The sequence below is a fragment of the Drosophila persimilis genome, unplaced genomic scaffold (assembly GCF_003286085.1).
Source record: "Drosophila persimilis strain 14011-0111.01,24,50 unplaced genomic scaffold, DperRS2 tig00000191-arrow-pilon, whole genome shotgun sequence".
Classification (NCBI taxonomy): domain Eukaryota; kingdom Metazoa; phylum Arthropoda; class Insecta; order Diptera; family Drosophilidae; genus Drosophila; species Drosophila persimilis.
Genome location: NW_020825298.1, coordinates 13,853,577 through 13,867,571, shown reverse-complemented (window position 1 = coordinate 13,867,571; position 13,995 = coordinate 13,853,577). Strand labels below are relative to the sequence as shown.

Here is a 13,995-nt window from a genome sequence, read left to right as displayed (position 1 = left end):
TCGATTCCTATCCTGATGAAAGTCGAATAGGAAGATGTTAGTAATAAATAGTGTGACAGAGAGAGAACTTCTTAGTTTCCTAGTTTCTATATGGTAATAATGAAACATCAGATCGGTTAGATCTGCTTTAGAATAGCACTTTTAAGCATTTCAATCAAGAATGCATACATTTAATGGCTATTTGCCTTCGAATCTATGGAAATTCCCACCAAAAATACTGAAAATATATTCAAATATTTGCTATAATCGTTAATCTCTTGGTGTTTTTATGCTGTTTGTCCATCTGGTATGTATATTCCCCCAATAAGCCCAATTCTATATGTATTTCGTATGTCTCTCTTTCTCGCTCAAAACCATACACAATTTCCAATTACGCGACAGTTTGTCCACTTCCCCCCAGACGTTTTCCCCTTTTCTAACAATACTCTCCCGCACGCCCCCACCACCTATCATCCATAGAGGACTCTGTCTAACTCTTTCTCCCGCGATATATCCTGCCTGGAAGCGAAGGGAAGGGAAGGGAGGGAGGGAGACCTGTGTTTCTGATGTTGTTTTTCGAAGGGGAGGCTCAATAGCAAATTGTATTTAAAATTTATATAAAATTCGCGGATGGCATTTGTTGTGACAATGTCTGTGTGTATGCCTGCTCGAATGGCTGGTACCCTCTTCTTCCACAACCCCTAGCCCCCTCTCTTCACTCTGTCGCTGTGTCGCTCTTCCCTTAACCCTCTGTCGCCGACACACGGGGATTTTGGTTCCTGTACTACAATCAACGTTAAAAATTCGCGCGATTTATGCATGTATGGAGAAGCAGGACAGAACAGGAGGTGTTCTCTCTCTCTCTCTCTCGCTGTGTGTGTGTGTGTGTGTGTGTGTAAATGGCAAAAAGCCTCGTGTGTTGCTCCACTTCCCCATCCCAATTTTCCCATTTCCTCGCGCTGTTATTTCCACTGGTAAAATCACCAAAAACTCGGCGCTTGTTTATTTTATTGGCACGTAAATTTATGTGGAGTTTCACTGTACCCCGTACCCCCTCTGTGTCGCATTGTTATAGCGAAAGAGAGAGAGCAAAGGTTGTATATATATACATACATATATATTGTATGGAGTGGCATGGTATGTACACAATTGTGTTTTTTGGTGTATTTTATAAATAATTTTTGTTCGACGTTTGCAAAAATATGGACACACCCAATGGAAAAATCGCCGCGAATATATGTATATTCCCCTCTATATACATATATGTACATATAGGGGGGGTTATGTTGGGGGGTTCTGTGGGAGTTGGGGCTCTTCGAGTCAGGTGGACGCGCGGCACTTCATTTGCGCTAAAACATATACAAACAGCCATACGATTTCACGAAATATAGATAGTTTTTTTTTTCCGCAAAAGCTTTTAGCTATTTTTACAATCAACCCTGTTGTTGGTTTTGAGTTTTGTTTGCAATATGAATATGAATTAAGGGAATAACAGCTACGAAAGTACTAGAAAAATTGATTGAAAATTGTATATTAGATTTGTGTAGAACAAACAGAAGAGATGTGTACTCAAAGTCAATAGAAATATTGGAGTGGTAGGTCTCTAGCAATATATCATACACTTTTTACGATGTATTTCCAATGGTAGAACAGGAAATAAGCTTAAAGATGGTCTTTCATGCATGCGAGGATAGGGCAGCACTGGCATTTGCTTCAACAGTGCTACCCATTCACCTTAATTTACACCGATAGACAATAGAGTTGATATCGATATACACTTTAATCAATTTTAGGGCTTTTGCAAGTAAAGAAAGACACAGAAAGACACTATTTGCTCATTCATAACAAAAAAATTAATAAATACCCAAAGAAACAGCCAAAATTTCCATTAAAACCCAGACGTTATGGCCCTCTTTTTAAAAAAATATTCTCGCCTGGATAGATTTGATGGATTCAAATGAATATCAACATCAAACCTCTAATTAAATAGCCACTCAAACCCTCTGATCTTCCATTCAAAAAACACAATTAACGCAATTACCTAGACGCTATCCAGCGCTTAACCTTCTTAACAGCAGGACCATCCCATCCAGCCATTTGTGGCAGACAAAACCCTCAGGATTCTCCCACCTAGCAATGAAATCCCCGCCAAATCCACTCACGCATCAAAACCCTTCGTCCGAGCTCCCCCAAAAGCTCCGTTTATGAAGTGAAAGAACCAGCGCCAAATCCCAAACAGTCCCACGAAAAGTATGCGTCTAATCTATTAAAAAAACCCGCACAGAAAAATGGTACAAAAAGGGATATGAGGATAAGGAAGGGCAGATAGACAGATAGACAGGGAAATGCCAACTTAGTTTCGAGTGATGAATGAACGAATGAAATGTGAACAGAACAGAGGAGAATAGAAGAGGCGAGCAGAGAAGAGAAGGGAGTGGGGAATGCATTTTCCACATTTCCACAGCTTGACAACCGCAAATCGTACGAATTGTCCAGGGGGATGGGAGAGGGGGGGAGGGGGGACGGGGGCCCACGCGGAAAGAATGAAGCGACCAAACGATGCGAGTCCCAGATATAAATTTCATAAATTAAATAGACATCCTTCGCATGTATGGAAGCATATTACCGTAAAATTGCCGGCAACCCTTCCAAATAAATAAAAAAACAAAAAAAAAACACCAAAAAAATAATAGAATATAAATATATATCAACACACAGGAAAAAAAGAAAGGGTACCCCCGAAACAGAAAACAGAAAACAGAAAATCTCATTACAATTTCAACGCGATCAGACAAAAGCAGCAGCAGAATCAGCAGAAGCATCAGGAAAGGAGGAGGAGAGGGAATTATGCCAGGAAGAGCGGTGGGGGGAGGAAACCCTGATGATGAAATGGATTTTTATCCCAAAACAGGACATGAAGGCAAATGAAAGAGAGTTGCACAGCGAGAGAGAGAGAGAGAATTATGGAAAAAAAAGAAGCAGGAAAACCCATAACAAAAAACGTCAACAGTTAGAAAGCAGAGGAAGGAAGGTTAGACAGTGGGGATACTCATTAATTATGGTAGTAGAAGGTACATTGGAGAGATAGATATCCTATATCCTATAGATATGCAAGCAAAAATAGGATTTTGTGATAATTATGTACAAATAAGTATCGATAATTATCGATTAATACCGATTTTCACTGTAAGATGTGGAAATATTGTAAAAAGTGTATGGAACTGATGCTATTATGAACAAATAGACCTGGACTATCAGCGGATAGCACTTATTGAACCCTAGATATCATATCTTACTGCAATATTATGGGATTTCATAAACCTATGAAAAGTGATTTTTAAAATATTGTTAAAAATCCTAAAAAAAAGCCGCTGCTGCTAGCCAAACATACCCACCCTGTGATCTAGGGTACGAAAAAAGAATCACAACATCAGCAAAAGTGGAAGCGAAACCCATTTCTCGCTCCACCACTACGTGCTCCCCGCTCCCCGCTGCCCACTCGTCCGATGTCCGTCACATGGGATGCGATAGAAGGATGATGAAGGATGGGTCGTGCGGCGCGTAAAAAATGCAAATCCCAAGTCAAAGCTTAGCGCCGTAGCCCTGCCCTGCCCTGCCCTGCCCCCCTGTACGGTGGGGCAACCTGGCAACATACGTGCCCCCTGCCATCAGCCTCTCGTAGCTCCCATCAGCCCCCCTACCGTTTCTGCCTCGCATGAATACGAGTGCGATTCCCCCCTCCCCTCCCCGCCCCACACACACACATTCATATGAGTAATGGGAGGCAACAAAAAATCCCTACGCAGGAATGGAATTTCAAAACGTATGTCCCAGCATAATGCAACAAAATCGTTGGCAGGGTGTGCCACTAGCCCTCCCCCCTTCCCCCCATAGGTCTGGTCAAGAGAGAGTGAAAGAGCGACAGCAAAAGCAAATTCAATAAAAAATGAAAACGCAGAAAAATAAAACTTTTCTCTCTGTCGCTTGGGGTTTTTTTTATTGGAAGGAAGAGGCGTCTGTGGGGTCCCATGCTGGCTGCTGGTGGCATGCCACTGCTCTGCCTCTCTTCGGATCAATGACGAAAGTGCGTTGAAGTGTAGCGCAAACAATGGCAAAAAGGCATAAGCAAATGGTCCGCGAGATGTTCCACCTCCACCTCCACCTCCACCTCCACCTCCTGCTCCTCCTCCTGCTCCTCCTCCTGCCCCGGCACATGCATATGTTGGAAAAGGGAATAGAAAAAAGAACCCCCACATAGATACGATTCCAATCCCATATCCATTCGTTTGTTTAGAGGGATTTTCAGCAGGAGCAGACGCGAAATATTCACATGAATGCATTTTGCTTTTCGGAATGAGGGTTTTAAAGTGTTTGAATACTTAAATATCACTAGAAATTAATGGGTTTTGTTCGCATAAAGTGAGTAGACTTCAAAAGGGAAGCTCTCTTCAGTGGTAACCAGTGGGTTGTTGCCTCTAGATCCTTCGATGTTCAATCAAACACCTTTAGAACCTCACCAATCCTTCCATTTCCGATTGAAATCTCTCCCTTACGCTCTCTGCTATGCTTCACGTTTGACGTCTGCAAAGGGGGGCATTGGGGGCTATGGGGGCCTTCACCTGTCGCCAGACATTAGATGTCGACTCATTCCGCCCAAAGGATGTTGTCGCTGCAGCACCTGTCAGTTTTCATTGCCACGAAGCGCTGATTAAAAGACGCTTCCGCAGTTTTCGAAAACAAAAACGCACCACGACGCATATCCCGCCGCAGAGGAAGTTGCGATTCCCCTGGAAGGATCCCAATCCAAACACACACAAACGGCCATTAGCCTTCGCGGTGGAGCTGGAGGACACGACACGGAGCTTCGCGATGGAGTGCAGAGCCCTCATGCCTGAGCACTGGAGAGTGCAGGCCCAAGCAGCCTTCGCGGTGGAGTACAGGACAAGCAGCCTTCGCGGTGGAGTGGAGCCCCAAGCAGCCTTCGCGATGGAGTGGCAGCACAGCCTTCGAGTTTGAGTTCAGGGCAAGCCAAAGGGCCAACTAAACAGACGTCAAAATCATTGCCATTACCCAAAAGGATGGGCTCCTGCCCAGGACACGCAAGAGGCAGGGCAGGGGGTCCGCAGGACACACACAATCATCCTAGCAAACAATAGGAAAGACGACCGACCACCATAGCCGTCGCGCGCGCCATCGCATGGCCGGCATCCACTTGGCCAAGTGTGGTGGTCAACAGTCCCGCCTTAACCCGTCAGCCACATGCCTGGTCGCGGGCAAAAAAAAAATACCAGAAAATACCAGAGTGGGTGGGGCCATGGGGCATGGGGCATGGGGCGCCATGGGATGTGGAAAAGCGTCGCCGGTTCAAGCTCAAGTAGCTTGTGTGCCATTCTTTTCTTTTTTGTTTTGTGACGTTTTTGTTTCGGGGAAACTTTTGCTCTATTTCCGCCATCCTAGCCGTCGCGCTGCTGCTGCTGCTGCTGTCTGGCTGACGTTTTAGCGCGCGGGTCGTTAGCGGTGCGGCAAGGAGGGCAAGGATGTCCTGTAAGTGAGGAGCAGGAGCAGGAGGTGGAGGTGGAGGTGGAGTCGCCAATGCGGTTGTCAGTTGCTTTATGAGACGCCTCCGCCGTCACCGTCGCCGCCACCGTCGCCGCCTCTGCCTGTCGTTCATCCTGTGGGGGTCCCTTTGTGTGTGTCCTGGCATTTTGCATGCAAAGCGAAAATGTTGTCGCTGTTTAATGTCAAACGTTGGCTTTTTTTTTGGCCCAGGTTTCATCGCGCCACCAACCAGCAGCAGGACACATTTTCATGCCCATTGCGTGGCAGGACAGCAGGACAGCAGGAAAGCATCTGCTGGATTGTCCCGCTCTCTGTCTTGATGGATTTGTCTGGTCTAAGCCTCAATTGGTGGTCACTTGAAGCTGGTGGGGAAGGAAGTCCTTCAGACAGGCGGCGACGTTGGCAATTGCATTGAATTGCCCCGAAATGATAGCGAATATAAGCTTCAGATTTGAAGCGGCTTAAGTGGTTTTTAATAGAGGTTGAAGGGGTGGGATAGAAGATATTTTGACATTCTTTCATTTGGTTAAGGGATATTAAAAGAATCTTATAGAACAATATTATATTTATGGAAAAATTATATTTTTTAGGTGTTACAAAAACTCTTTGGATTGGGGAAAATTCCTGCGCATTTTTCAAAGATTAATCCTATAAGAGAGGGTTTTTTACCCTCAATTCCTGCACAGTTTGTCATTCCTCCAAAAAAAGTCCACCCATACATAGCTTTCAAAACGTATATTCAAGCATTTTTCTTGTATATTTTTACCCATCAAAATACATTCTTTCAGTATTTTTTATACTCTATTTTCTATATGCTATTTCTATATCCAATTTTCTCTTCATTTTTCAATCCATATTTCCATAGATTTCGTTTGAGCTCTGCGGCGTCTGAATTATTTATAACAAATACAAAGAAAAGCACATTGGATGTGTTTTTATTTTCGGGTGGACGCTACTATGGATGGTTGGAGGGAGTATATCCTTGTTTTTGCTGGTTTATCTGGGAACCAGGCAGCGGGATGCCAGGCAGGATTATGCACGCCCCCCGCCCCCATTTGTGAGAGAGGCCGTACAATAGAGGGGGATAGAATGCCGCCGCGAGCAGAGCGGAACGGAAAATAAAGAATATTCAGAACAAAGAATATTCCTCCACGGTACAAATGACAAGCTCAAATGGCTACAAAAATTTGCTTTTGTTTTCTTTTGCAATCATATTATATTTATGCATTCACTGGGCTTTCACGTGTGTGTGTGTGTGTGTGTCCATGTTTTTTCTAGATGCTTTTCGCTATTGCTATCTCTCTTTTGGTATGCATTTCCTGTCTTTATATTTCTATAGAGCTTTCGTACTTGGAGCTTTGTACAAATGTTCCCATAAGCGAAGAGATACATTTAATTTTGTTTAAATCTATATAATTTGGATTTTTAGTTGAATATCGAATGGAAATATTCGATTTAAGTGGAAAATAATGTAGCCAGTATTTTTTCAAGGAATACCGCAATAAAAATCAGCTGTTTTAAATGGAATGTTGCCAGTCACACGTGAACGTAGAGTCTAACACTCTTGTGGAAACAATATCCTATGCAGAATTCAAATATTTTGTTCTTGAAAATATGCTTTCTACAACTCACTTTTCACTCGTTCCTTCTAGCTATTGAAGCTCCACTTTCACTTGCTCTCCTTCGCTACCTTTCTTATCTTGTAAGATTTACTTTCTTTTCCTCCTTCTCTCTCTCTCTCTCTCTCTCGTCTTCAAACCACACACACGTCACCCCCCTGGGTATGCTATGATTTTTATGCCCCTCCCCGCCCCTCCTATTAGATTCTAACAGAAAGATGGACATTTTCTAACCGCCATTCCTCGTGCCTAATGCTCTCGTTTTGGGTTAATCAAGGCTACAGATTTTAATTCTCTATCCACAGATTTATTTGTTTTTTTTTTTTCTGGGGTTTTTATTTCCTTAATGAGAGTGTCGTCGTCGTTTGTTTGCGATTTCATTTGGTTTATTTACTCTCTGGGTATACACCCCCCTCCCGTCCGGCCACCACCCCCCCTCACACAATTTGCTTGCATATTTTTCGACAACGGGACATTTGGTTCGGGTTCGGATTCGGATTCGGTCTCTGCTGTTTTTTGCTGTGTGCCGTTAAAATGTTTTAATATGTAAGTAATATGTGCAGATATATCATCCCATATCCCATATCCCATATAGGATATATGTATACGGCGCATGAGGAGGTGGTGCCACATATCAACGCCGTGGCCCAACCCCATGGAAAAAACACAACAAAAAAACTTCAACTTTTATTATTACATTTTTTTTTTCTGCGGCCACATGCACGTGTGTGTGTGTGTGTGTCTACGCTTGTGTTACGCCCTTTTTTCGGACAGTGCATTTTTAATATAATTTTTACAGCCCCATTCTCCATTCTCCATCTCCATATCGTTTCCCCTCTCACTTCCTCTTTGCGCCCTCCATTTCTCCATCCAATTTTTTTCCAGATTTTTCTTTCTTTTTTTTCCTGCATTTTTTTGCTGTCCCCTTCCCATCCCGCCCCCATTTTGCAACCTTGTTTGCAGTGGGCGTGTATGTATACATTTTTCTCTGTTCTCATATATACATATATATTTTTTGCTGTTTGTATTTTTTGTTGTTTCTGTGTGCTGTCCGTGTCCGGAGATTCTTTTTTGGGGGTTGGTCTCTGCCCATTGGCAAGTGTCCGGTTTGCAGGTGGCCCGTGGACCGTCGCTCGACGTTGCCGCTGCCGCTGCCGTTGCATATGCGAATTGTGTTTTTTTGCAACGCTTTTTTCTGTCCCTTTTTTTTCGCTTTTATTTGTATTTTTTTTTTTTGTTTAATTTTTAAAAGGGGGAGTGCAAGTGGTTCTGGGTGTGACATGGGGTGGGAGCACGTAATAAGCAGGCGACGTTGTCACGCATAGCGTCCGCCCAGCGGGGGAGGAGGGGGGGGGAGTCCCATCCAGAATGCTGGGGGGGTCCGGGAGGATATTCCTTCTACGAGAATGGGGGATCCAGGGGATATACCACACAGACTGGGTGTGGCAGGGGGATATTCCATACAGATATAACGGAGGATAAGGGGGATATCCCATATAAAGTGGCCATGGGGCCATGGAAGGTGTTTTTCCCAGTAAACAGGACCCCAACAATAAAAAAAAATCATATATGTTTTTTTTTGTGCCCCGTAAGCAAAAAAGTATTTTGAAATGAATTTTTATATATATATGCGACTACCGGTTGGGGGAGGGGGGACTGGTCATATATTGTTTTTTAGCGTATTTTAATTAATTAAAAATATAAATTAAAAATTGCATAATATTTTAATTGAAAATAGAGATGGGGGGAAAAGTGGGAAGGAGTGAACAGATACAAAAAGGAAACAGTAGATGAATTCAGAGAGAAGAGGGGGGGAAAGAGCGGAGTAGAGGTGGGAGATTATATCTGGTCAGACCTCTGGCGAGACGGTTAATCTTTTTTGGTATTCTAAAAGGGGCTCAAACAAGCCAAGCCCGTCCCTTAACACATTCCACAAAGAAAGGTTGGGCCAAAGATCCATCTTTACAGAAAATATCCATCTTTTATACGGGAGAGTCCTCAAATTTCCATCAAATTTGATTGAAAGTTATAGAAAAAGATTCAGATGGTAATTTCTTAGCGGAAATCCATCTTCCAGGGGTAGATAATTCTTCAGATCTGAGTTATTTAAATAAACTTAAACCCGAAAACCAGCAAATATCCATTCATTTCTCCAAAACACACTCTTAAGATTTTCCACAAAATTCCCTCTACCATAAAATCAATCTTCAACCCAAAAACCACTCAAAAAAACCACAAACTACCTTGATTCATTTTTTAATAATCACAAAACTTAAGAGTAAAACCTTAAAATGTAACCTTATATCACAAGACAGCTCCAACCTTCGATTCAGCAACCAGCAACGAAACCCAAACCCCACTGCAACCTTCGGGGAGGACGGAGGCGCCCTGTTTTAGCCAGGCCTCACCGCAAAGTAGGGCTGCTCTTCGCTGGGACACACGGTGCTCTCGAACAGCCCTGGAATGGTGAAGGGTCGCGGCTTGCGATCGTCGGGGAGGAGCATGCTGTTCCACAGCATGTTCGAGATGATGGCATGCCCCCGCTGACTGAAGTGGAAGCAGTCGTGGGAGAAGAAGCGCCAATCGGTGAGGCCGTTCTTCAGCCTTGGAGCCGTGATATTGGCCAGCATGGGATGCGCCACAACGGCAAAGTCCTCGCGGTGGAACTCTGCCAGACGGGCCACCTCCAGATCCACCTGCTGCCAGCGCTGCAGGGTGTCCATGAGTTGGCTTTGCTGCGTCCGATTCAGGCGATCATTCATCAAGCAGTGGCAGCCCACGCGGTGCACCACAAAGCACTGGAAGGGTATCTGCTTCATGGCCTTCAGGGTGAGGAGTATATTCGGCACCACGATCAGATTGATGAGCAAACGGGGCACATTGTCCCGCAGGAGGCGAAAGGCCTGTCGCAGATCTCTGGCATGTTGGTCGAGCAGCGCCTGCGGCTCATCCCAGTGGCACATGTCCGAGCAGAGGTCGTTATTTCCCACATAGACTGTCAGCAGCTTCCAGTGCCGCTGCATATCCACATTCGGATCGCGGTGCAGCAGATCGATGAGGACCCGGGCCTGGAAGGGCAAGTCCCTCGACATGATCATGGGCTCGGCAATGTTGAAGCGTGAGGATGGGTGATTGACCACCAAACTATTGGCCACCGAAAAGCCATACAATTTCGGATTGAATATCTTCAGGATATTCGGGAGCGTCACATACTTGCGCCAGTTCTCCAAGCCGCCACCGGAGAAGCTCAAGGCACGAAATTCATTGAGCATATCCGCGATATTATTCGATAGAATGCCATTTCCCGCCGATAGCGAGTCGCCGAAGGCGGCTATGATATCGATATCTCCAGGGCGCAGCCTCTCCACCGATGTGGGCGGACTCTCGGATCTCGTGTTGTTCACTGGACATGGAAATGGCTTCCTCTTGGAGATGGGTAGCTGTATCTTTCCCTCGCGAATATTTCGATTCGTTAGGTCCTCGATATTTCGCAGTGCAAAATTCAACAAAACTCGTCGCGTGCCCACGAATAAATGCCGTAGATCTCTGTCGATGGTCGTGTACTGTTGTAGACCATTGTCCAGTTTTCTTGGATCGTACCTCTGCGCATGGACTCCTATGTCCGCTAGGAGTCGGTCGGAGCGATTCTCTCCTCGGATTCGTCGGCTGTTCGATGTTGAAATTGGACTCATCAAAAGCAGCAATGAGAGCAACCACAAAAAGCAGCCGATATTTGACATTTTGAGGGCGATTTTTGAGGATTTCGGAGCGTGATTTTATTTGGGGATCGTTTTAGTTTTGAGAGATAATACTTTTCGGATTTTAGATCTTTGCAGATCGCATTGGATGTGGATCGTATTAAACTTTGTTCTCTATCATCCACTAAAATATATTTAAAATTATGTTGTGGATCGCGTCGTGGACCGTATTGTGGAACGTATTTGGGAAAGTTTGCAGAACAGATAAATGTTTCACATTAAAAGGTCTGGAATTCTCTTTGCAGATGTGTCTGGAACTTCTGCTCATTAAGAACTTTAAACTTAAGTTTTCAGTTGCAGATAGAACTCTGTTCATAAGAATCCACTCTGAGAATCTTAAGACCAACTTCGTTGGGGATCTTTTCGGTAGAAATTAGATCATTATAATCCACTTTAAGCACTCTTTTAGTCTCATTAACATGGTTTGCTTTATTAAATTTCTTTAGAAGAAATAAAACCCATTTTAAAAACTCGTAAGAAACTTTAGTTCTTTTAAGCACTTTCCACAGAAATTACACCAAAAATTCGCTGACGATGCAATCACTTTTGTCTGTTCCTTGGGGTTCCCTTAAGGGTTTTGCTTCAAGACTTTCTGCGTTTCACTGTTGTTCCGCATCCCACCCGATGGACTTCTGAACGCGTTCTCATCCACAGAGCGTATGCGTCGAGCGTTTTTGTACACCGCATAAATTGTTTCTGAACATGGAAACAGACTCCACTCGAAAAACTTCACTCAGACAAAGAGAGAGGGGTACAGAGGGGTACAGAGGGGTACACAGAGCGGGACTGGATCAGAACTTGACTTAAAAGCGTTGACCGAGACATTAACAATCATAAAGCAACAACAACAACAGCGCCTGATAGCAGCACTCACACACAGGCACACACACAGGCACACACACAGGCACAAAGTGCCCTCTGGGGTTCAAAGATAAAACCACACAGAAAACCTCCGAAAAAAAATACAGTTTACTAAACAAAATAATTACCTTGGTGGCAGGCAGGCAGGCAAAAACATTGGATGCTACTGCCACCAGAAGCAACATGACAACGTACACTTATATTTCTATATAAAACAATAAATATTAATAAATTGGAGCTCCACAACGGGCGAAGCGCACGCACGCATGCGCAGAGGCGTAGACTTTGAGCTCATCCCAAAAGGGGGCTTGGGTTTTATCCCCATTTAGGTGGGTTATTGGGTCAAGCGAATTTCGTGGATGATCTATAAAGAGAGCGCATTAAAAGGGGTTAATGGTTCCCAAATGATCTTTGAGAAACCCTGTTTAGGGGTGGTTCCCCCTACGAGTCAGAAATTAGTCAAAATTGCAATTACTTTCCATTTTTAAGGTTTAGTTTCAAAGATTTAAGAATAGATTTGAACTGTGACTTGTTTTTAGGTAGAGAATAAAGTTCTTTAAGAGCTTTTTAGAGAATTTTCGTATTAGAAACATCATATATCATGACTTTAATTCAAAAAATCCCCCTTTTACCCTTTAAAAGAATATTAAATGGTTTGTATATTATAGTTTTAATTACAGAAATCACCCCAAGAAATCTTGCATCATAGTTTTTAGCATAAATATACCCCTGTTACCCACTGCCCACGCCACTGTTTTGCTCTTTGGAGCCATCTACCGCATTAGATTTGATCTTCTTTGAAGCCTAGATTTGTGAATGGTTTGGATATAATAGTTTTGATCACAGAAATCAACCCAAAAATGTCATATATCATAGTTTTCAGCACAAAGACCCCCCTTTTAATATTCCGCACGCCTCTGGTGGAGATACCACCATCTACCGCCTTAGATCTCATCTCCATTCAAGCCAAAAAACAAAACCTGCCAAATATTTGCACACATTTGGGGCTTTGCTTTGACTAAAGCTACAGTTTTCTAATGTAATTGTTGCTTACTCGCACTCATGGCCTGCAATGTGAATAGCTAATTGTTTGCTTAGATCTTTCAAGAGAGATAGATTCACTCTTGAGAGATACACTTGAGACGGTCGCCCGTCGGGGTATGGGTATAGCATCCGTTTTTGGCTCGAACTTGATAGCGGTTATTGCCCGGGAAGATAATTGAAATAAAATATTATTCACTAAAGTGATCTATAAATATATGACTCAACGGCAGCGGAGCTCTTGTTTTTGTTTTTGTTTTTGTATTTCTAGGCGTGTCATATGAAGGCTGAAGTAAATATACCCTGCGGCTGCTGCGACTCCTCCGACCGTCAGAGAAGCCGCAGAGGGGCCCGTGAGCGTGATGGAATTTCGTGTTTATGGATTCGCGACTTCCGCTTGGGTCCCCCAGTCTCCCCCCCTCCCTGGGTAACGGGTTCTGGGAAGCGTTGCCGGCCTTTTATTGTTGGGGCAGATCAAGTGCCGCAGAGTGCGTCTGGGGCGACGCCTTTATAGCAATGAGACCCTCCACAAGGCATGGAACCCTCACAAAAAAAGAGCTACTCAATGGAAAAACACTCATTGGCAGGTTTCAAGAGCTGTGCGTCATGGAAAGGAGCTCTTAAATTACCCATAAGCTAATGGAAATGATCAGGAGCACGTCATATCAATCTTAATTAAAAAGATAATGATGGTTTTACCATAAATTGTGTATCGTATTCCACAGGAACAGGTCATTCTTTCAATTAAAATATCATGCTTTGGCTTCAATGTTCATCCGAAAATATTCTAAATTACTTGTGGAGTTTGATCTTCTAAGAATTTCGACCTCTGATCCTGAGGTACAGTCGGGCCTCTCTATATTGCTTCCGCTACATAAAAAACAAAGCGACACAAACACTCGACGTGGCACTTCTACTTCTACTATTGTTGGTATTTACACGAGTTCTGTGTTTGTTTTATATAACATGTCTAAGGTACAAGTACTTGTCTCAACTCACATGATTGTTTAGCTAAAACGGCTATTCGTAGAGAGGAAATGACGCTTGTCACTAGAGTGTTAAAGTGTTGTTCTAAAGAAATAAAGCAAACAGCGAGCCTTAGCCAAGAGAGTAGGGATGGAAAAAAGTAGCAATAAGCGGGTTTACAGTTTCGATATTTCGTAAAAGTAATACAAATA

At 43.6% G+C, this 13,995-nt stretch overlaps 2 protein-coding genes across 2 annotated transcripts in view; both read right to left on the bottom strand.

The window, feature by feature from the left end:
• The window catches only part of LOC6589324 (neuroguidin), a 55,765-nt gene that overhangs the window by 12,664 nt on the left and 29,106 nt on the right, over positions 1-13,995 (bottom strand). The gene's annotated exons all lie outside the window — the stretch shown is intronic.
• On the bottom strand, positions 9,398-11,541 carry LOC6589326 (phospholipase B1, membrane-associated). Its single transcript, XM_002014250.2, has one exon. It carries the CDS (start codon positions 10,895-10,897, stop codon positions 9,551-9,553), a length of 1,347 nt encoding a protein of 448 aa, XP_002014286.1. The 5' UTR covers positions 10,898-11,541; the 3' UTR covers positions 9,398-9,550.

Excerpts from the sequence above, each read along its gene's own strand:
- LOC6589326 (XM_002014250.2), bottom strand. The coding sequence starts at position 10,897 with ATGTCAAATATCGGCTGCTTTTTGTGGTTGCTCTCATTGCTGCTTTTG.